The following is a 22,387-nucleotide window of genomic DNA, read 5'->3' on the forward strand; positions in this document are numbered from 1 at the left end:
ACAGAAACATCTTCACTGGATAAAGCCAAGCCCAAATGCAGACCCACTGGGGGAGCAGGTCCACATTTCACAGAAAGATGAAGCCATTCCCAATGACAAATCACTTGCAGAACTGGCTTTCTCCTCCAGGTCCCCCCACGAGGGGCAGTGGGGAATAGGATGTGCTGCCATGCAGGGAACTGGACTCTGGCAGCTGCCTGCCAGGAGCTGGGAGTCCTGCCAGACACAGTGTCCTGGGAAGGAGCAACCTACCCAGCATAAGCAGAACTTTCTGCAGCTCTCCTTGTCTCGCAGAGAAGTACAACTGCTTGGGATGGAACCGTAACTTCTTGGGTCTGCAGCAATGGGAAGAGAGGAGCAATCAATACCCACTGAACAACACCCCACCCCACAGCTGCCCCACGTGTGTGACCAAGTCTGCACCCAGGGGGCAAATCCAGAGGCACAGCAAAACACAGGAAAAAGTCCCCAGGAAGAGCTTTTAACATTTCCAGCAGCCAGCCCTGTCCTAATGAGGGCAGCAGCTTCTCAGTGCCACCCCTCAACAAATTCTGGGTGTTTAAAGTACACAGGAACTCTGAGGAGCTGCAGCTGCAGTTAGAGGGCCAGGGAAGAACTAAATCCTCCAGGTAAATCAGTAAGATGTTTAGAGTCATAACTGTTCTGTTGAATCAGGAATCTGTTTTGGGGTGACAAGTGACTGAAGTGAACTAAAAAAGGTCTGAGTTTTCTTTAGCAACTTCACAGGGAACTGGAGAGACCCAGGGGTGTTCTTACTTTTCGGAGTCCAGGGCAATCAGGGCACTTTCCAGAGTTTCTTTAACTGGTCCCTGGGTCAGACTAGTAGTAGGCTTTGGAAAAACTGAAGACCCAGCCATGTCAAACCCCTCTGCAGCTGAACTTTCTGGCTTGTCTTCCTCTGACAACCGTGTCCCAGTGCCACTGAAGAGAAAAAATGAGACAGCAAAAGCACAACCATTAAAACTACACAACAGTGTGTGCCTTGTGCCAAGGAAGAAAAGGAAATGGATTTTAAATACAGTAAGCATTAAGTGAAATGAAAACATACCAATACATTTTACAGCTTTTTTGGTAAGAACTTCTCCTAAAGAGGACCTGCACTGCTTTATGATTGCATTCTGACATACCCTGTGCTACAGAAAACCCAGAAACATGGGTTTCAGCCATAGAAGCCATTGGAACAAGACTGGATTGGATGGGAAGGTGGAGCACTGCTGGATGCAGCAATGGTTCATTTGTGTTTCCCTCTGAGTTTTCAACCCCCTTTACACTTGTGCCCATTGGTGCAAGTCAGGAGCTACAGCTCAGTATGGTGTGAATTTCCCTGTCACTTGGCAGACCTGGCAATGTCTGCTCATTCCTCAATTATTCCATTCCTAACAGGAAGATGAAGGTGGGTTTAGCCCCTGAACCCCTCCTTATTCTCACAGCTTCTGCCCCAGCTCATCCTGGGGCTGCTCTCTTCCAACCCATGGAGCAACACAAAACCTGGAGGCTCCTGCAGCAGAGTTTGGCTTGTCAGAGCAGGACCAGAAACCACTCTGCTCCATCAGGAGGAGCACAAGCATTCCAACAAAAAGCACATTCTGTCAGGAGGCTGGAGATCCTGAGCTCACCTCCCTGTCGTGGTGTCAGCCCTTCCTTCCACAGCTGCTGGTTTCTGCTGCTCGTAGGTCAGTGACACCGTCGAGGTTGTGTCTGCTTTTGCTATTGTCACCTCCTTTGCCTTGGAGGCCTCTTCCCCACAGTGTGGGCAGTAGCTCATGTCATTGACCTGGGAGGCACAGCTCTTGTGGAACCGGTGGGAGATGCTGCTCTCCGGCTGACACTCCATGAAAGTGCCCTAAAAAAACACAGAGGAGAAATTCACACCTTGGCCACCACCTGCCTCACCCCTTCCACAAGTTTCATCTGCAGAGCTCTTAAACACTTCATTCATCACCACTCCTGTCCCTGGTGCTTCCCATACTGCCACTTCTTTAGAAGAGAACAAAATCAAGGAAAAGGAGAGAAAACTCCATTGGTTAGGGACTGCAAAGCAAGATGGTTGGGTTTTTTTAAATTGTGCTTGGGAAACAGAACCAAGAAGTCCCAATTTCCATCTCTTTCCTCTCACACTTGAAGTTCTCACTTGCTTCCAGAAGTGCCAGTGTACTGTAAGGACACCCCAGAACTGGAAAAGAAAACTTCACACCTGTGTGCTGAGACAGGAGTAAAACTACCTGTGTACAAACCATGCAAGGACCTACATGGATGGAATTAAATCAGCTGTTAGCCCCAGTGTCACCTGCAGGCTGTGACTTCTCTGCCTGGCCAGCCCTGTGCTCCATCCCGGGGCTGACTGCTCACTCAACAAATTTGGGCAACTTTTCCTACCATTATTTTCCCTTTGCAGCAAAGTGCTTCAGACTGCAGCAAAGGCACAGCAGAGCCCACAGCCCTGGGATGTCAGTGCTACCCAGAGCCCTGCTGGGTTATCAGTGATGGATGGCACAGACAAATGCTCCCAGGTTCACTTGGGTGGACGGCAACATGTCCATGCCTGGAAGGAAAAGGCAGTGAACCCACTCCCCTCCTGAATTCATGGTCCTCCCAAGCAATCTGATTAACCCTACTTCAGCTTTGCAGAAGGCCCTGAAGGGTTTTGAGGATTTAATCCTTTAAATGATCTTTGACTCAGCGTGACAACCCAGGATGGCTCCAGTTGTTACAGTAATGCTTGAGACTACCCCAGCATCTTCCATTGAGCCCTCCTGAGGAGCACCAGCATCAGAGATTGAAGCCTCCTCATCACCCTCAGTTGATGTTTTCCAGTTATACCAACAGGGGAACAAGGACATTGACATCTTAAAGGACAGGACCAATGCTGTTGGAAGCTTTGGTGACAGAAGCTTTGGTGACAGAGGTGGAAGAAGCAGCAGGAGGTCTTAAACACTGCCTTGTCCCAGTGCCTTCACTCAGGTTCCCCATCTAAACCCATCATGGGCAGGCAGGGGGAGAGAGATTATGTGTTCACAGGTTCATTTACAAACCAAGATAAAACCATTTCTCATGCAACTGCACTGTACAGAGAAAAAAAAAAACCCAAAACTAACAACCCTTTTTCCAAAGAAAAGCCTGGTCTAGCAGGAGGTGTCCCTGCCCATGCAGGGGGGTTGGAACTGGATGATCTTTAAGGTCCCATCCAATCCAACCTCTTCTAAGATTCTATGACTTCCATCGTGTGAAATCCCAGTGGAAACCCTTCAGCAACACCCCTTGGGGGCTCCAGGAAGATGAAGGTGATGATTGCAGCTACCCTCACACACCTCCTGACGTGCTGCTGTGGGACAGGGTGGAGGTGGAGGAAGTCAGGGAACCCTTTCATGTGCCATCTCCACCTCCAGCTCCTCCAGCTGCTGTGGCAGATACCCCCTCCTTCCCTAGACTGAGAGCAGGGACTTACTGCAGTGCAAAAGTATCCACAGCCAGGGCAACACTGGTGTTTCACCATCCTCCCTCTGTGGTCCTCACACAGCACCAGGAGCTGGACTTTGTTAGACGGGCGCATCAGCTCGTACTTCACCACACTGTTTGTGCATCGACCCAACTGCAACAGGAGAAATTCAAGGAAATGAAATTACTGGAGACCAAAACACTCCTTCTGTGCTTGTGAGGAGGAAGATTTTGCACGCTGCCTCGGTGAGCCCTGGTTTTTTCACAGTAATTCAGCCCTGTGCCAGATAGCATTAGCAGTGCAGCAGGAAGCTGTGAGAGCTGCTCTCACAGGAAGAAATGCATCATTTACTGACTAACATGCATTTGGACCCCGAGTCTTGTGTTCCTTGCAACAATAAAAAATAAAATAAATAAATCAATTCATAACTGGAAGCAGGCAATAGCCAAGCAGTGGCAGAAGGGGCAGTCCCAGAGGCCTGACTCACACAACACACACTCTCCTTTGGCCAGGAAGAGTGGGTGTGGGTGACCAAGAGAACAAGACCATACACTCTGAATCTTGTTACTGTTCAAAAGTCTAAATCACAGGAAAGATAAAGGGAAAAATAATTGCTCTGCACTGCCAGACAAGTTATCGTCTGTACTGGATCCAGCACTGGCCCCTGCCCAGACCACAGGGATCAACAGCCAGGCTTCCACGAGAGCTCAGCTCAAGTCACATTCTGAGCATGTTTTCCAGAGGATTTCACCCCTGGATAGCTCTGGGCTCAGGAAGCTGTCTCCTCGTGCACCACCTTGCTCTGCTCATGACAGCAGCTCCATAACTGGGGTTCAACCTTTCCCAGTCTGTGGCACTTGCTCTGCTGCCTTGGAAGAATCCTTCTGCTGCCCCAGTCACACATCTATCACCTTTCCACATCTCAGTTGTCACCTGCTAGCATGACAAGACACTGTTTGGGTTCTGGAAGCTCCCCCTGATAATAACCTTGCTTTTCCCAGATGCTTGGGTAAAGGACATTTATACCCTAGAAATCTAAGAGGCTGCCAGAAGGAAACCATCCCAAACCTCTGCCTGGTTTGCTGTGTGCTGCCTGCTCATCACCAACACTGACCCTCTGGTTTAACTGAGGTTTGATTTGCTGCTTTTTCTCAACAGAACTAGACTCTCTCTGCTTTTTTCCAACTCCACTTATCCTTCAGAATCAACACCTCTACAGAAAAAGGGAACCAATTTTAACTGAGGCTCATCATTCACCCCAAGCATCTCTGCTTAAACTTACCCAAATTCCAGGTGCAAAATCCACCTCTGGCTGTGACACCCTGGCTAGACTGATCACCACTAACACCCAGGGGCTGCAGGGAGGGCAGGAGAGGACCATTGCAGTGATTTTTAACTTAGAACCTGAGGAAATTTGATTAAGACATGAAAAGCTGCACTGTCCCTGTGTTATTATGTCACACCACCTTATTTGTTAGAAACTCAAAAAAGTACGGAATGATTAATTGCTTTCTTCCAGCCATTAGAGAGTGCAGCAGGGTGCTCAACTATTTATAACATTCTCCAAGGACATGACAGTCTGGAGAACCCACTATTCACACGTATAATATTCTTACAACATCTGTGAGTCACTTATCCCATTATGAAAAATAATCTAACATGAAGCATGGCCTTTGCTATTCCTCTCTCTGATTTATCCAGGGACAGGACTGTCAAAACACCCTATACAAGAGTAGGAATCTTTCAAACACCTACACCTTTTGTTTATTTAGAAACACTGGGGTCCCCCTCTCCTACAAATCTCCAGGGCATTCTCTCTTCAATGCATCAATTTTGCCACGTTTGGAAATTCTCAGTAGGCACCAGCACAGAGAAGCAGAGCTGAGCTGCAAACCTGATTATTCCTTTCCCTCTCCATCCACCTTTCTCCTGGAATGCTACAGGAGAACCAGGGACACCCTCACTCCTTGAACCACTACCAGCCAGCAGCAAGAGTGCCAGAGTGTGCCTGCAGCTCAGCTGAAGCTTGAAAGCAACCCCAGTGCCTCCCAGTAAGAGGAGGATGTGCTGAGCCTGCCTCTGGGAGGAACTCACTTCTGCCACTAAGTTCCACCTTCTGGAACCAGTGGAGCCCAGCTGTGAGGCTCTGAAAGGCACCAAGTGCACTCAGTTTCAGACCTGGAGGCTGCACAACATTGCCAGGACATGGGAAGCTTTGTAAGAGAAGCCTCCTGGGTGAGGAGGAAGAGGAAGGAGGAAGGCTGGGGCAGGCTGAGCTGGCTCAGGGCTTGACAAATTCTCAAAACTCAAGAGCTGGCTCTGGAAAGGTTTGCATCAGCTCCTTCCTAGTCAAGGGAAGCCAGCCCCAAGCTTCCACTGATTGCATCTTCTCACTTTGATGCACATTAATGTATTTTAGCCCACTTGGCCTGAAGTGTGGCTGTTACATCAACTTGATCCAGCTGCACAGGCCAGGACAAGCAGGAGAGATCCACCCACTGCCTCTCCAGCAGCCACCTCCTCCCTTCTGGGGACTTCCAGCCTGGCTGTGAGACACAGAGTGCCACAGCCCTCAGCCTGCCCAGCAGGATGTTTGCCCTGCTCTTCCCACACACCAGGGCTGCAGAGCTCCTGTGGGACCTGACACATGTTCCCAACACAGCTTTTTATTCTGTGTGTCTTTGTCCTCAGCAGAAAAGACACCAAGAAGCTGCAAGACAGGCTCCTACCTCGTTATCCACACTCTCTGTGGCCATGCACTGGTTGTTGGATAATGTGGTGATCTCCCTGCTCTTGGGGGTTTCCATTCGACAGCTGCAGAGGGGAACTTCCTGCAGACCATCCACTTCCATTGCTTCAGGACCATTGGAAAGACCTGGAATACAGAAACCAGCAAATGAACTCTGAAATTCTCTTCCAGGAAATAGGACCAGTTCATCAACACCACCCATGTCCTCTGGAACACTCCCATTCCATGTCCTGAACTGCTTTCAAGACATCATCCAAACCCTGTAAAAAAGACCCTCTTCTTACACCAGAAAGAGTTTGCAAAAACATCCTGTGCTTCTCTTAGTCCAGGCAATTGTGATGAAATTGAGAATAAACAGCTAAGAAGAGTTTCTCAGTTTAAGTCTGAGAAAACCTCAACAAGGAAAAGCACCCATGAGGTACAGATGTTTCTCAGCCTGTCTCCCCTCCCCACCTGCCTGAAAACACTGTGCTGTGGCACCACAAAATTTGTAGGAAGCCACCCAGAGTTGGAAATTTGAATAATTAGTGGAGTGATAAATGGAAAAATCAGGAAAGCAAAAACTTCTATTTGCAGAGGCTTATTACACAGATGGGAAAACAAAATTCCTGGGACTATTTGGTCTCAGCCAACCAAGAATTATTTATTTTGGAAAGAGAACAAACCAGCTAAAAGAAAGCAGCAAGATGCCTTCTCCTCATCTCTTTTTCTCAGAGTTTAGAGGTGGGTGATGGCTTTGGAGGGGGCTGACTGCCAGCTATGGGGGCACAGCATGAACGTGCTTGTGGCTCCTCTGGATTTAACTCCATCACCATGATTGCAAAACACTGCTCTGCCAGCAAAGGGCTTGGTTTTAGTCCTACACTCCTAACCCTAAGGAGTCACAGCATCTCCTGGCAAACCCTCAAACATTTACCACTGGACTGGTTCACCCTGAAGTGTCCCCAGCTTTCCCTACCCAAGACATACAAGCAGAGGGGAAAGGTCCTGCAGTTTTCATGTAAAATCCTGTCAAGATCTTAAGGGTTTAAGAGCTTTTCCTAAGACCACAAATCACAGAGCTCATTCCTCGCCTTCCAGGCTGTCACTTTCATAATCATTTTGACATCCAGACTCTGTGGTGAAAACATCCCTCATCCATCCTGACCCTCCCTTGGTGGCAAACACTCCCCCCTGCTCTTTGATGTCTCTGAAAGAGACAGAGTGACAGAGAGACAGGGGGACAGACAGACAGATCCAGGCACTGGATCCAAGGCAAGCTCAGCAGTGGGAACAGCAGCTGGGGCTGAGCACCCAGGAACCAATGTTATTCCCTTGTTTTCCCAGGGCTGAACAAGAGGATCCTGAGGGGCCACAGGGAGGTCTAACATCCTAATTGGGTTCCTTCAAGGAGCTGCTGAGGAGAATGGGGAGATGCTAAATCAGGATCCTTCAAGGAAGGGAGGGGAGGTGATGAGTGGGACAGGTGGGTGGAGGCAGCACCTTGGAATCCATGCTGGGCATCTTCCCAAACCAGCGTGCTCCACCTGAGCCAGGCTCCATCCCCAGCCCATCACAAAATCCCAGACTGGTATGGGTTGGAAGGGACCTTCAAGATCACCCAGTTCCACCCCCTGCCATGGTCAGGGACACCTCCCACAGCCCAGGGTGCTCCAAGCCCCATCCAACCTTCAACACTGCCAGGGATGGGGCAGCCACAGATTCTCTGAGCACACCAAAGAATTTCATCCTCATGTCCAACCTCAATCTCCTCTCTGCCAGGTTAAAGCCATTCCCCCCTTGTCCCATCACTCCAGGCCCTTGCTAAAAGTCCCTCCCCATCCCATCCCATCCCATCCCATCCCATCCCATCCCATCCCTCCCCATCCCTCCCCATCCCATCCCATCCCATCCCATCCCCTCCGCAGCCACCAGGGGGCAGCAGCCCCGCCGCCTCCCGCCGAACAAAGCCCGAACCCCACCGAGGGTCCCGGGGGGTCCCGGTCCCCACCCACTCACCTCCTGCCGGCGAGGAGAGGATGCCCTTCACCCGGAGATCCAGGGAATCCAGGGACACCTCCATGTACTCCATGCTGTTCTCCTGGCCAGGCCCTTCCCTGCCTCCCAAAGATGGTTTATAGGCTTCAGCACCTGGATGGAAACAAGGCAAGGATTGAGAGGGCTAAAAAACCCCCTAAAAATTAATGAAAACCAATAAATAAATGGCGGGCAAGCAGGTGTGGGTGAGAGGGTCATGTACAAGGCAGCAGGCTGCAGGCAGGCTCCTCAGAGAGGCCTTGAGGACAGATAAATGAAGAATTATGAAAATGCAACATCTGGGCATATATGGCACGACTGATCCCTTATTTCCCTCCCTGCCTGATCAGACAGATATTCCACTGCCACTGAGGTAGGGAGCAACAAAAAACAAACCAACCAACCAAACAATAAATGAGAGAAGTTGTGCCTCTGACAGGCACCTCTGCTGCTGCACTGCTGCACTGCCTCGGCAGCAGGGGCTGGAATGGCACAAGGAAGGGATGGAGCCAGGGATCTGCACATCCCCCAGCTCTGACCTGCTGCAAAGGACTCCAGGTACACTGCAGAGCAACCATGGACCTCCTGGAGGGGATGAGACAGGGGACACCCAGCTTAATGGGAGGGGAAAAACATAAAAGCCAAGTTCTGGCTCTAAGTGAACACAAAGATGCTGCTGGGAAGAGACTGAATGGGGATCCCTTGTTGGGAAAACTGTGTGGGGGTCCCTTGTTGGGAACACACTGTGTGGGGGTCCCTGGGAGCCTTGGTGGGAACTGTCAGTCTCTTCCCACTCCCTTGGCTTTGCTTTCTCCCCTGGTTTGCTACTCTCACTCTGGCTTGGCCAAGAGACTTCTGTGAGCCTGGGAAACTGGGCACCACCTCTACTGAAATCACTCAGCATCTGCAATGAAGAAATAATGACTTGTTCTGAAGGGGACTGATGGCCCCTTTTCTTGAGAAAGGGGATGGCTTGGGAGGAAGAAGAGCAACCCAGAGGAGTGAGCAACCCCTGGCACTGACCAGAGTCACTGAGCTCACAAATAGCCAACAAATCTGCTGATAAAAAACCCAAAAGGGTCTTCTTGCAACAAATTAGCAAGCACAGAACCATAAATCCTTTGGTGGCAACAGATGTGCAAAACCTTAAGAATGAAGCTGAAGTTTCCCCTCAGAGGTTACCCCCTTTTTTCTACCCCTGTTGTTACTGTTCTGAAGTGTCACACCCTGCACTGCTGGCTCTCCCCACCCCACAGCTTTCAGAGGAGAAAAGCCACTGAAGCATTTTTTGAGGGCTGGATAATTTAGGTAAAACAAAAGAAACCATTTCAATGACTCCCACACCGCGAGATGAGCCAGAGGCAGCTCATTACAAACACCCTGGGGCTTTCAGAACAAGCAGCCAAGCTGCACCTTCCATCCAGTTGCACCAAAGCAAATGAGCATCACTCCAGGGTGGTTCATCCCTTCCCTTCTGCATCTAACCACAAACTCCTCAAGCTCGTGGGACATGAGTTCATGAAGTCTGTCTTGGATACTACAAAATGAAGGGAGTTCATGAACACAGAAATTATCCCCCCAGCATGCCAAGGCTGAAGCCACCTCACAGGCCCCATGTTGCCAGCAAGATGCCAGCTCAGGCCCTGCTCTATCACACAGCCCACCCTGAAATGGAAAATTTCAGGCCCTGCAGCCAGCCACTGCCTTAGGGCCTCAGAGGTCCTCACCCTTCCACCCTGAAGGCTCACTGAAGGTAAGGAACCAAACTCAGTTACCTAGCAAACCAGCTTGTTTCTTTTTATTCCTCCGTCTCCTCTTGCGGGTGGGTTTCAGCCAGGGACTGTCCATCTTCCCTTTCCTCTTCAGCAGCTTCTTCTTGATGCTGGACTCTGAGCTCTGAAGAACCAGAGAGGCCAGGTGCATGTAAGGCATGTTGGCACCAGCACCCATGGCACAGAGCCTTCCCACACCTGCACCTATCTGAAAAGCCCTTAAGGACCCGGGGGGTTTTGCAACCAAGTGGTGCTAAGATGTCTTTCTAGCAGCAAGAAGGAAACAGGAGCACATGTGTGGGTGTATTTCCTGTCATTTCAGTACTGCCTGCTTCACTTTCTCTTCCATTTAGGCTCTTAGACCACACTCACTGCAGCAGCCCCTCTGCACAGTATGCAGGCAAATATGTGCTTTTTTAGCTGCTCCCTCCCCCCCCCCCAAAAAAAAAAATAGTGCTTTCTTTTTTTTTCCCCAAACTGCAATATTCACATTGCTCCACAGCTGTGCTAGAAAATGCCAATAAAAACCCACCTTGCACCTAAAGAGCCACCTGACAGCACTGGGATGGACCTGAGGGAATTGAACACAACATGAGCAGAGCAGCCCCTTCCCTCAGCAAGGTACAGGGGAGCACAGACCAACCAAGCAGCAAATATTCAGACACAAGGTATGAATCTAAACAGGGTTTGGGTTTAAAATAAAACGATGCAGTTATCTGGAGAAGCTTTTCAAAGTCAACAACAGGAAACCAGAGTCCCTAATCCTGTAAGGCAGTCCTCAGCACCTCAGTCCTAAGATTCACCTTCCAGCTCCTGATGCTTATCCACCTCCCACCAAAGCCTAGGGAAAAACCTCCCAGTACCATGAACACCACCTGGATCAGGCCCTACCTTCCCAGGAAGATGATGCTGCACCATGCTCAGTTATCAGAGGGACAAAGCCAAGGGGAGGTGGTGCTGAGCCCTGGCTCTCCAGGGCAGCTCTACTCTGTGTCTACTCTGCCCCTGCTAAGTGTCCCCACGTGTGGGCTCAGTTGTGCCCCACCACGTGGCTTCCCCCAGTTGCATCACCCTGCTGGGGGGAGAGGCTTTGCATCTGAGCCAGTCCCTCTGGGGAACTGACTGACTCACCAGGTCTGAGCAGAGAAAAAAAAAAAAAAACAGTCTAGGATGTGGAGTTATGAGTTGGGAGTTTGGACTTGACTGCAAGCTCAACCTTGGGTTTGAGCTGAGGCTGCAGAGTGGCCTCAGCCACCCAAAGAAAAGGGAAGGCTCCACAGCCCCTGCTGCTTGGTCCTCACTGGTCCTGCAGTGTCAGCCCTAAAGAGTGTCAGTGGTTCATTTGGTACAGTCACTTCTACCTTCAGCTCAAAACATCAAGAAAATGAAGCCAAAAACGTTCTCAAGGTGACTGAAGAGTTGGGGTGCCTTAAATGCTGGCTCCTCAACTTGAGATGCTGTGGAAAGGGAGCAAAATTTTTAAGTAAAGGGGAGCATGGGGGACAGAGGCAATCAATGAACAGCAATTTAAATTGAAAAAAAGAATCAGTTTCTCTGTACCAGCCATCAAAAAATACAAACAGCTGGTGAAAGTCTTGCCCTAGCACTACAGAGACAACCTCCCAGGGAGTGTCTGTCTGTCTGTCTGTGCTGTGTGGATGTCTCTCTGGTAAGAGCTGCTCATCTGGTACCGTGAGGTGGCATCTCAGATCAAGGTGAGTTTAAGCTGTGGGCTGGGCCAATGGATTTCCAAACAAACTGAGCTCCTAACAGCCCTGCAGAGCTTCAGGGGGTTACAGAAACCCTGCTGCCTCCTACCACTTGCCAAGTTCACATCTGACGAATTTAAGCACCCTTAAATATTTCTACTAACATCCAAATGATTAAAAGCTAGAATATCAGGGATCCCTGTATCAGGGATCAGGGTGAAGCACAATACCCTGTGTGTGGGTGGCTTCAGAGAGGGAGTTTTGTCAGAGACATGAAACTACAGTGCTCAGCTCTCGGTCCCTCTCCTTCTGGCAAAGGGGAAATCATTATCACCAGGTTGTGCAAAGTCTGAAAAGCACATTTAGGAGCCAGGCTTACCAGGTCGGACTCGTCTCCATCTTCCTCCTCCTCCATGGACTCTCCAGACTCCTGCTCCTCCTCAGACTCACCATCATCAATCTGCAGCCACCATTTGCCCAAGAACAGAAGCAGTCAGGTCAGCTCTCCCCAGGCTCTCTCCTCCAGCATCCTCCTGTGCCCTCACCCAGCCCCAGCCTCCACATGCCCTGACATTATCTCAATTATATTATTGTCCTCTCCAGGACAAGACCTCCCAGGCTGTTAATACACACCATGGGAATGGTACAGGAGGGAAAAAAAAAAAATCCTAGGCCCTGGAAGGAAGTTTTCCAACCAAATCTGAACTCCCTTGGATTATTCAAAACCAGCCTCATGTCTACCCTGTCATAATTCTGGAAAAAATGAACTAAATGTATTTGCTTCACCAGTCATTACAAGCAGGACTAGGAAGATGTTTCATACTGGTTTGGTGAATTCCATGACTAAATGAGCTGGGGGCTCTGCAGGTCTGAGGGACCACAGATTTATGTAGCAAGGCTGGAACTGGGAGGTAGGAAATCAGAAAGTCTCACTGGCACTGCTGTGCTTTCCTGCCACCTTGCAGGCCAGGAAAAGCAAGAAATGGCCTCAGTCTGTGCCACCCCAGTCCCACATGAACAAGCAGTGTCCCATCCTGCTCCTGCAAGTCCTGCACAGGGCATGTGAATACCTTTCTGGCATTGTCTGCATCAGATGCACTGTCTTTAGAGGCCCTGTTCTCATCTGCAGGAAACACAGCTGCCTGCTCTGCTCCATGATCATCCTCCTCTTCCAACTCATCAGAGTCTTCCTCTTCAGAGTCTACATCAATGCTTTCCCCATTCACGTGAGGGCTGGCATCACCCAGGTCCTTGTCACTCTGAAAGTTGTCCAAGCACATGAGCCACAGAGACAACATCAACTCCCAGGACAGAGAAGATGAACCCAGCCCACACCACCCCCTGCTTGGAGCCTTTCACTCTATTCCCCAAAAGCCTGGCACTGAATTTAAAGGCCAAAGTTCCAGAGCATGGGCTGCTGCAAAAGCAGAATTTGATCAGGAGTGAGTCCCTGTCTAAACCTTTTCAAGTGCCCACTTGTTTGGGCCACACAGACTCAAGCAGCAACACCAGGCAGTTACCTTGAGGACACCAAAACAAAAAGATCACCACATGGGGTATATTTGAAATCCCTCAAGTTCCACAGGAACAGAAGGGGAAGGTTGACTGGAAAATGATTGTTTGAGAGCTGGTATCTGAATAACAACTCTCAGAAAGCCATTTCCAAAGCAGCAAGGCTGCTACAGGCAGGGTGCTGCTACCAGGGAGAAGGTGCAGGCTCAGAACAGAAGATGCAGGGGGTTCCCACACCTCTGCAGGGGGTTGGTGTGCCAGGACAAGGGACTTGTATGGTGACAACAAACGTGCCCAGTGGGCTCAGTGCTCCTCTCACCTTGGCACCCACAGAGGAATGAGTTATGCTCTTGAACATCTCAATCATTGTTCTCTGTTTTAACACTTTGGTCTTTTTCTTGGGAACCAGGCTATAGGTTCCCATTCTCCGTTTTTTCTTCCGAGATACTGCAGCAGCTGGAAAAGAGAAGCAAAGAAAGCCAAGGTTGGCTCAGGAATGAAAAAAAGGAGGGATAGAGAGAGGAGGCTGCACTGTGGTAAATCATATTGGAGGGCATTGACTAAAAAGATGTAACTTCAATTGATTTATTTATAAGTCAACCAAAAGATCACAGACAGACAGACAGACAGACACACAAAGAACTTTCTGCCAGTTTGCAAACCCACCCAACCTGTGAGCATCCCCTCTGTGCTCCTCCTGGCCCCTAAACCACCATCCATAACACCAAATCCTTAGACCAGCCTGTGTTTGGCAGTACTGCTGGTGCTGGAGGAGGCTGAACAGAATCCAACTTGCTCAAATAGATACTGCAAGGCTAATAATACCAACTTACAGTAAAAGTGATTATACAGTAACTTAAAAACACAAAGGGAAAAGGCACCTTAAATAAAGGGCCATTTACCATTTAATCTCATTTCAATATTTAACCTCATTTCACACCTACTATGGAAGCTTGTTTGATGCTTTTATGACTTTGGCTGGGCCTTAATTTGCTAAGTCTCCCTCCTGGCCTTCTAATCAAATCAGGCATCACACCTCACTGTCTGATGCTGTCTTTGGTGAACACATCAGAAGGATGCTTAGTGCAGGCTCTTTTAAGTGCAACCTGCAGCTTCAGCACCATTATTACTGTTTGCAGCTGTACAGCCTGTTCCTTAAAAGCATTTCTTCATCTCTCTGATAAAACTTCAAACAGCTATGAAAAGACTTCTCCAAAAATCTGTTAACACAAGTTTATTTACATGGATGTATTTTGTGGTAACCAGCTGCTGCAGTGGCACACAAAGTCCTTCCAGAAGACACAAAAATGTCCTCAGAAGATCCCAGAGGATGATGGACGTGTCTCCTCTAGGAACCCAAGTTTCAGCAGCAGTGATGCTCACACCTACCTGCCCACACCACCTGGGAGGGACCTGCACCCCATGAAACAAGGCAGGGCAGGAGGGACTTTGGGGCTTGGAGCAACCTGGGCTGGTGGGAGCTTTCCCTGCCCACGCCTGAGGGTTGGAACAAGATGATCTTTAAGATCCCTTCCAATCCAAACCCTTCTCTGATTCTATTCACCTCTCTGCAGCTCCCTGAAAGGAGGCTGAAGTGAGGGGGAGGTTGGTCTCTTCTCCCTGGTAACAAGCAACAGGAGAAGAGAAAACGGTCTCAAGTTGTACCAGGGGAGGTTTAGATTGGACATTAGAAGAAACTTCTCCACTGAAAGGGTAATTAAACACTGCCCAGGCTGCCCAGGGAGGGGGCTGAATCACCAGCCCTGGAGGTGTTTAAAAGCTGTGCAGATGTGGTTTAGCACTGGCCTCAGCAGAGTCAGGTTAATGGTTGGATGTAAGGATCTTAAAGATGTTGAAACCACAGTGATTCTGTGCTCTGCCACTCAGCCCCACACACACACTGGGAGCTGGGTCTGATCTGTTCACCTGTCTGCGACTTGGTGGTGGCCACATAGCTCTGGTTCTGAGGTAGTGACTGGTGAAGGCCTGGGAGAGAGGGCAATGGCAACGGCTTCCCAAACTCCAAGATGTTTTTGTTGCCTTCCTCCTTGGATTCTTTTTGATCTCTGCTGTCTCTCCCATCTTTGGGGTCTTTACTTGCATGCTGGAAAACAAAATGCAGTTAAATTGAGCCCCTGCATTGAAACAAAACAAATCCCAAGACACTGAATCTAATCCGTTTCTCACTTTCATTTGAAGACAGAACCACACATTCAAAGCAAAAGCACACAGCCCCTCCTCTGGCACTAAACAGATGATCTGTAAGGTCCCTCCCAAACCATTCTGTGATTTTATGATAATTTTACTTTGCCTAAAGTCAGCAAAACACTCCCAGGCTGCTGGCCCTGAAGCTGAAAGGCAGTGGCAGATCCAGAGCAACTGCAGGGCAGGGAAAGGCTCAGGCACAATGTCCACAGGCATTTGGTTGGCTCTGGAGAAGATGAGCCCTGCAATAAATACTCCTGTTCCCTGAGAAACACCTCGAGTGCAGGAGAACAGAGATCTGCAGAGATGGTTTGGGAGAGCAAGCAGCAATGGGAAGGGATCTTTCCTTTCAGGTGGGGTTTGGCAAACCCAGCCCAGCAAAGGCTCCATCCTCTGCCCTAAACACAGGCACAGACAGCATCTCTTTGACACTGCAGCTCCTGTGGCCACCACTGTGTTACCAGAGAGGGGTGAATGCTGCCTCTCTGATGTGACATTTTACACCCTGTCTGCCCTCCTGGTCATTGCCCAGATGACCATCCATCCACACCTCTCCACACTGCTGTCCCCAGCACTATCAGGCAGGAGGCAGGTTTGGCAGAGATGCTCTAGAAAACCAAGAAAAAAATCAGACTACAAGCCCTGTGCTGGGAATGTTTTAGTGCTGCTCCACTTGCAGGCAAAATGCTCCTTCCAGGACTTCTGAAGCAGCAGCTGAAACAGCTGAAGAGGAAGAAAGAGGAACCCAGACAAAAGAAAGAAATAAAACAAATCAGCAAGCAATAAAAACACCCTTTAAAGCCCGGGCTCAGACAGGCACTCTGAGACACTGCTTTCAAGTGAGGTGACCTTGGGAACAAAGGGGGAAGTGACTGATTCTCCTAATTGCAGCCCTGCCATGTGCACGCTGCTGGCAGCAAGGGAGGACTGGGGCTGAGGCAGAAAAGCTGGAATGATAATCAAAAATGACCTGCATAAAGAGGCCATCAAATTGCCAATGATTCCTACATCAAGCCCATAACTTACGGCTGAATTGCTGTGTCTTTTCTTAAAAGGCATCCAGTCTGGGATTAACAATTTCAAAGACAACAAATCTACCATATCCTTTGATATGTTGCTCCACTGCTTAATTGCTCTCACTTTCAAATCATTAAATGCACGATGCTTTTCAGCTGAATTAAGGAGCCAAAAGCCCTGTATCATCAGAAACTCTCACTCCCACTAGATACTTACAGACTGTGGCCAACTGCTCCTTTTTTAGAAAAAACAAAACAAACCCAACAACCCTCTCTTCAAAAGGTTTAATCAAATGAGCAAATTAAGTGTCCACAGGATCATTCTCTGAACACTGGATCACTCCTGAGGCTGCTCCCAGTTATTCCACCCCTTAGCAAATGTACATCAGGAGTGCTGGGTAGAGTGTGCCAATAATAGCCACAAAAATACTATTAATACATCTTAAAAGTTCCCAGTTTATCCATCTGAAGGTTAACAGTAACTCTTGGTTACACAATTATTCTGAGAATTCTCAAGTCCCCTGGAACATCCACTGCTTTCCATTTTTAACTCAAAATTAGAAAAATGAGCTTGGGAGAGGCAGATCTGATGCAGAGCTGCCTGAAACCAGTGTCCAGAAGAGCTGCATTTTTGTCCTTAAAGTGTGGGTGCTTGCAACTGGTCTCTGATAAAATGTGCTGTTACTCCCAAACATCAAGAATTCACATTTAGACCACGCCAGGATGTTTGGAAGAACATAATCAAATTTTAAATGAAAATGTACTATCTTATTAGCTTGGGGTTCTTCTCTCCCCCTGTAATTACAATATGGAAATAAATTAAAAATCTTCAATAGGGCTGCGTGACAACTGTTAAATGTGACTTTTTCATGGCAATTCCAGTAAAAGAGTTTTTTAAATCAAATTAAGCCTTGTGAGAGCTGGGTTATTACTTGGAGGCATATGAGGCAATGCTAAATAACAAGAATTCCTGCAGAGAGGTGACCAGATCTCTCAGGAAGCCTGATGGCATGGGAAAGTGAACAGGCCAGCAGTGAAACATATGTGTGTGTGGGTGTGTGTGTGTATATATATATATATATATATACATATAAAATCTAAGGACTGTAATAAAAGGGATCAGCAAAGAATTGAAAACATTTACACTCGGTTTTCTCACCATCCTTCTTCACTGTTAGCTAGATAAAACAGCTACACCTTTGCTGTTCTTATTAACTTTTACCCCTCCAGCAAGCAGAGTCATTACTGGATGAAATTTTATTCTTTTCACAGTTCTGATGTCTCTGAATTCCACCAGTCCTTTCACTCAAGCCAGTAGGTACATTCCATCTTGGTCTCCTACACTCTGCTCAACCTGCTCCAAATTTAAACTCCCCCAGAAGAGGCTTTGCTAATCCAGCACATTGGTCTGCTGGGAAATTACTTCTCTAAAATCCCACCAGGCTGGCTAAGAGCTGGTTCCAACACAGCCACTTTGGGGCTGCTACCAAAGCAAACTGGAATCACAAAATTCCAGTGATGCTTTTACACCCAAAGGTGACAGACCTGCCTGCCAAGCCCCAGCACCACCAGGGGATGCCTCAAAAACCATTCAGCTCCAGCCAGCTTCTTGCCAGGTTCCAAAGGAAACCTCAGCTGAAGGTTTCTTTCTCCTGGAGAATAATCAGGGCAGGCAGAGCAGCTCCTCCAGCCCTCCCACCCCACAGCACAGCTGATTAATGCTCCTGCCACATGTCACCTTCTGCCCCTCTTGTGATGGGTGGGTTCCTCCTGGGGACACTGCACCAAGCAGGTGCCTGATATCCACCCAAACACACTTCTGTGTTCCTGGCCCTAAATAAACTCCACTGCTGTCCATTATCCCCACCCAAAACAGCCATGGTCTTTTTGCTGGTTCTCTAATTACACTCAGATTTTGAACAGTCAACCAGAGTTTGGGTTTCATCTACAGATTTAGAGAAGTTCAGGAGGTGAATCCCATGCAAAGGTAACTCCAGGACACCAGTATGAGCAACCTGTGTTCCCACCTCCATCCTAACCATCACGTGTGGACCACTGGAAGCCAAGAAAGGACCAAAAATTTGTGCCAAAAATTATAGAGAAAGAAAGTGCATTGCTAATGGTTTTATTTCCCACAGCTTCCCCTGTGGCATCAGCTCATCCTACACAAAATCCTGTACAGTCACTATTACACCCCAGGCATTGCAAGGAATAGTCAAGAAGCTGAAGACAGCTATTCCAAGGCTTGAGCCAATGTTCCCAGAGATGACTGTGTCTGAAAACAGCAAAACCATGAGCACTGCTACATCCAACACCATTGTGAATAAAAAATTCAGGCAAAGTGCTTAGATTGGGGCAAAACCACAGTATTTTATGTGCTGATAAAAATCAAGCTCAAGTGCCTTCTACATACCAGTGGGACTGACCATGTTTCTATTATTGGCACAGAAGTCTCCTACAGCAGCAGGGAGAAGTTACTAAAAAATGGCAAAATGACAGGATATCCTCCTTTTTCAAACTTCCAAAAGCAAACACACAGACCAGACAAACCCTGCCAATGAAACCCTGTGCTGGTTCAACAGAGCACACGTGGCACTGCTCTCACAGGTAAGTTCAGAGGGCTTCCCATTACCAGAGCAAGCAAGGAAATAACAGCCAAAGAGAAACCAGAACTGCATCCACGTGTTGGGGCAAGGACAGTGGCAAAGGTCCTGCAGGTCCTGCTTTGGAGCAGGGTGCTTTGAAGAGCATCACAAGCCTGCTGTTTGCTCACAACACCTGAAACCATCCCCAGCTCACACGGATGAGCTGTTTGATTTCTCTCCAGGGCTTTCATCTCTGACACAGTACAAGCCAGAAACCAAAGCCAGGTAGCCAGGAGGACTAAACTCACCAGCAGTGCCACTGGGTGACACAGCAGCTGTCACACTGAGCCCTCTGCCCTCTCCCCCCATCACTGGGATGCAGAGGGGAAGGAGGTTGGTGCCACAGCACTGCCTTTGAACAGCACAAAGCAGCAGCTCCCAGGGGACCTGCCTCTAACAACTGGTGAATGATAATTTAAGCAAGAAATACAAGACTGCTATAAAAAATTGATCACAAGCAGGTGAGAGTGCCTGGAGGAGCTGTAGTGGTGCTCCTCTCCCTTCTCCTCCACTGCTGCAGAATGGGAGTTTGCAGTACTGAATGTCAGGGCAGCAGAGAGAGAATCCTGACCTCAGCCTAAGAAAATCCCACCAGAGACACCTCAGAGACACCAGAGACACCTCAAGCTACAGCCTCATGGTCACCAAGCACTGAACAGAAATGTAACCTGGGATTCCCAATCCATCCATCTGCTCTTCCTGCCTCCACAGACAGCTCTGGGATGGTTTCATTACCTGCCATCCTTTATCCTTCCAGTTTATGGTGTTAAGCTCATGAACTGGAGTTTCTAAGCAGGAGGGGCCTTCTCCAAGTTCAGGACACACACACACACACACACACTCAGTCTGCTGCCTAGTTCTGGAAACTTTTGGGTTTATCAGGTTGTAAATGGATAAGAAAGAAAGAAAAAAATTCTGCTAAAGGCACAGCATTTGTACTGCATTAATCAGAAGGGGAGCAGAAATGATGCTGCCAACAACTCTTCTGAGGTCCCTGTTCAGAAATGACCCTACCACACAACAACATCAATTAAAGTTGTCACCTGTTTCAGATTCAGCTTCGATCCCAATTCAGGAAGAAACTCCTAAACAGAGAAAAAGCTGGTTAAGTTTGTGAGACAATTATCTTCTTCCTTTCAAAGATCAAACCACATGTGCACGAAAAGGCTACCAAGGTCCCCTGACAATTACTGGATTACAGAAAATAATTTTTTGGTCCCCAGCAGGTTTCTGAAGGTGCCAGGGTGAACAAACACTCTGCAGGCAACAAAATACCTTCCCTCCCCTCCTTTTCACTGGTGGCACACGTCTACAACAATACTCTATCAAGAAAACAACTGTATTGTGTTGCAGGAGAAGAACTTCGAGGCGATGGCAAGCTCAGAGTGAGGACAGGATCAGTAGAGGACTGGCCACCAACCAGCACGGCTGCGAACCTGCTTCAGAGTGAGCCCCTTGCCAGTCTCAAGCCCCACCTTTTATTGGCCCTTGATCTTTGATCATGCGCACTTGGGCCAGCCCTAACTGGGCACAGGTGAAGCTGAGCACTGACTGAGCTCATTACTCGGCAGGTCCTGCCACCTGCTGCCTACAGTATTGTGTCCTCTAACATCAACTTCAGGGTGATCTCCACAATTTATTCCTTGGAAAACAGCATTTGCAAGAATGGTTGGTTTTGAAGGGGGAAAGGTGTGAACGTGGAGCCTGGTGCATGAAAAGCTACAGCACTGCTGTGCTTACAAGCAGCTCAACCACAAAATAATCAGGATTTTAAAAAATGACAACTAGGAAGGGCTCCACTACTCAGAAGAAAGCAGCATGGAAATTTGAAAGACAATGGGGAAAAATTAGGTAGTAATTATCAGGGAGGCTGAACAAAACAGATGTTCTGTTGTCTGGCAGAGATGAGATCAAACCTTGGGTTCACATTCAGATGCAGAAGCTTGAGCTCTTCCTACCACCCTTCTTGTGAATTTCCTCACTCTCCCTATTTTAAGCCCCAGGGAAACATCCAGAGGTGCTGAGGACAGGCTCTGCTCCTCCTGGAGGGGCTCAACAACTGCAGCCTCTGGGTTTTGGGGCTGTTGCTCCTGTGTGAGCACCCAGGGATGGATGGGACCATCCCAGGATGGGTGTGAGGCACCCCCACAGCCTGGCAGGGACAGACCCTGAAGCCCAAGGGGTTGTGTAAAGATATTCTTTTGATAGACCATAAAATATGAATGAGGAAAACACTCCCTCCTAACCTAGCAGTTATCTTTTAAGAAGGGAACTGCCTCTTTCAGTTGCTCAGCCCCAAGGGATCTCTCTGTGTGGAACTGCACCCAGGGCTGGGGGTTTCCTGCCCTGCTCTGAGCACACATCAGGTGCTGGAGGAAAGCTGCACAGACACTTTGGGTTACAAAGCCTTCTTTGGGCAAGAGGAGCCCCACAGGAGCTGCTGCACCTACTGCCTGTGGGCTTCCCAGCTTGCTGGGCAGAGAGCACAGCAGGGGTGCAAGAGAATTCAAATGGAATCAGGGGAAGAGAGAGGGAAAATCAGCAGTTTGGGAAGGGGGGGCAGGCACGGTTTCTGCCCCACCACTGGGGCTGGGTGCCCACAAGGTCTGTACCATTGATGTGCTCTTTGGACTCCCACCTGTTTCCAGGTGGTGCCACAGCCAAGGGCACCTTTCCTCACCTGTGGCTGGATAAGTGCCACCTCTCTTCCATTTTTTAATTTTTTTTTAAATTTTTTTCTCTCTTCCCCTGCTCTAGACCACAGTGATTCCCATCACATTACTGCTGTGCTGATGTGTGGGTGACACCCGAGGATCACTCTTGGTACCCAAGAGGCACCCAGCACAGCACCTCCCCCTCTGTTTCTGGGTCTGATTCACACTGCCAGGCAGGGCTGGAAACCCCCTCCTTGACCCAAGTGCAGGACACCCTAAGGCCAACATCTCCACGTGAGGCACAGCACAGTGACAGCATCACTGGGGCTTCACACCAAGTGTCCCAGGGCTGGAGACCAAGCACTGGCAGTGGGGATCTGCCTGTCCCAGTAGCTATTCCCTACCTGTGCCAACAGAACTTCCAAAGAACCAAACTGGGCCAATGACCAAGAAAGCTCTGTTTTCCTTCACCACCACTGTAACATGAACACACCAGATGACTTCACATCTCTTTTTGCCTTCCCCAACCAAAAAAACCAAAAAGAAGAGCTCTGTTTTCTTAAGTCAGTGGTGGTAAATCCACCCCTAAGGATTCTGAAGGGAAAGTTTCTGAACAAGTTGTATTACTGCAGGCAACACAGAGAGGGAGAGA

General features: G+C 48.7%; 1 protein-coding gene across 21 annotated transcripts in view; it reads right to left on the reverse strand.

The window, feature by feature from the left end:
• The window catches only part of EHMT1 (euchromatic histone lysine methyltransferase 1), a 93,517-nt gene that overhangs the window by 20,545 nt on the left and 50,585 nt on the right, over positions 1-22,387 (reverse strand). For 9 of the 21 annotated variants that reach the window (XM_071766548.1, XM_071766558.1, XM_071766556.1 and 6 more), the window contains 13 exons: positions 20,125-20,166; positions 15,142-15,319; positions 13,535-13,671; positions 12,774-12,962; positions 12,083-12,163; positions 10,527-10,565; positions 9,998-10,118; positions 8,205-8,336; positions 6,187-6,332; positions 3,467-3,610; positions 1,638-1,864; positions 778-942; positions 253-335 (listed from right to left, as the gene is read on the reverse strand). In XM_071766548.1, coding sequence (XP_071622649.1) covers positions 253-335; positions 778-942; positions 1,638-1,864; positions 3,467-3,610; positions 6,187-6,332; positions 8,205-8,336; positions 9,998-10,118; positions 10,527-10,565; positions 12,083-12,163; positions 12,774-12,962; positions 13,535-13,671; positions 15,142-15,319; positions 20,125-20,166 — 1,684 coding nt within the window. The remainder of the gene's footprint in view (positions 1-252; positions 336-777; positions 943-1,637; positions 1,865-3,466; positions 3,611-6,186; positions 6,333-8,204; positions 8,337-9,997; positions 10,119-10,526; positions 10,566-12,082; positions 12,164-12,773; positions 12,963-13,534; positions 13,672-15,141; positions 15,320-20,124; positions 20,167-22,387) is intronic. The other 12 variants (XM_071766551.1, XM_071766553.1, XM_071766544.1 and 9 more) reach the window with 5 other exon arrangements.

This window comes from Heliangelus exortis, chromosome 22 (genome assembly GCF_036169615.1).
Source record: "Heliangelus exortis chromosome 22, bHelExo1.hap1, whole genome shotgun sequence".
NCBI lineage: Eukaryota > Metazoa > Chordata > Aves > Apodiformes > Trochilidae > Heliangelus > Heliangelus exortis.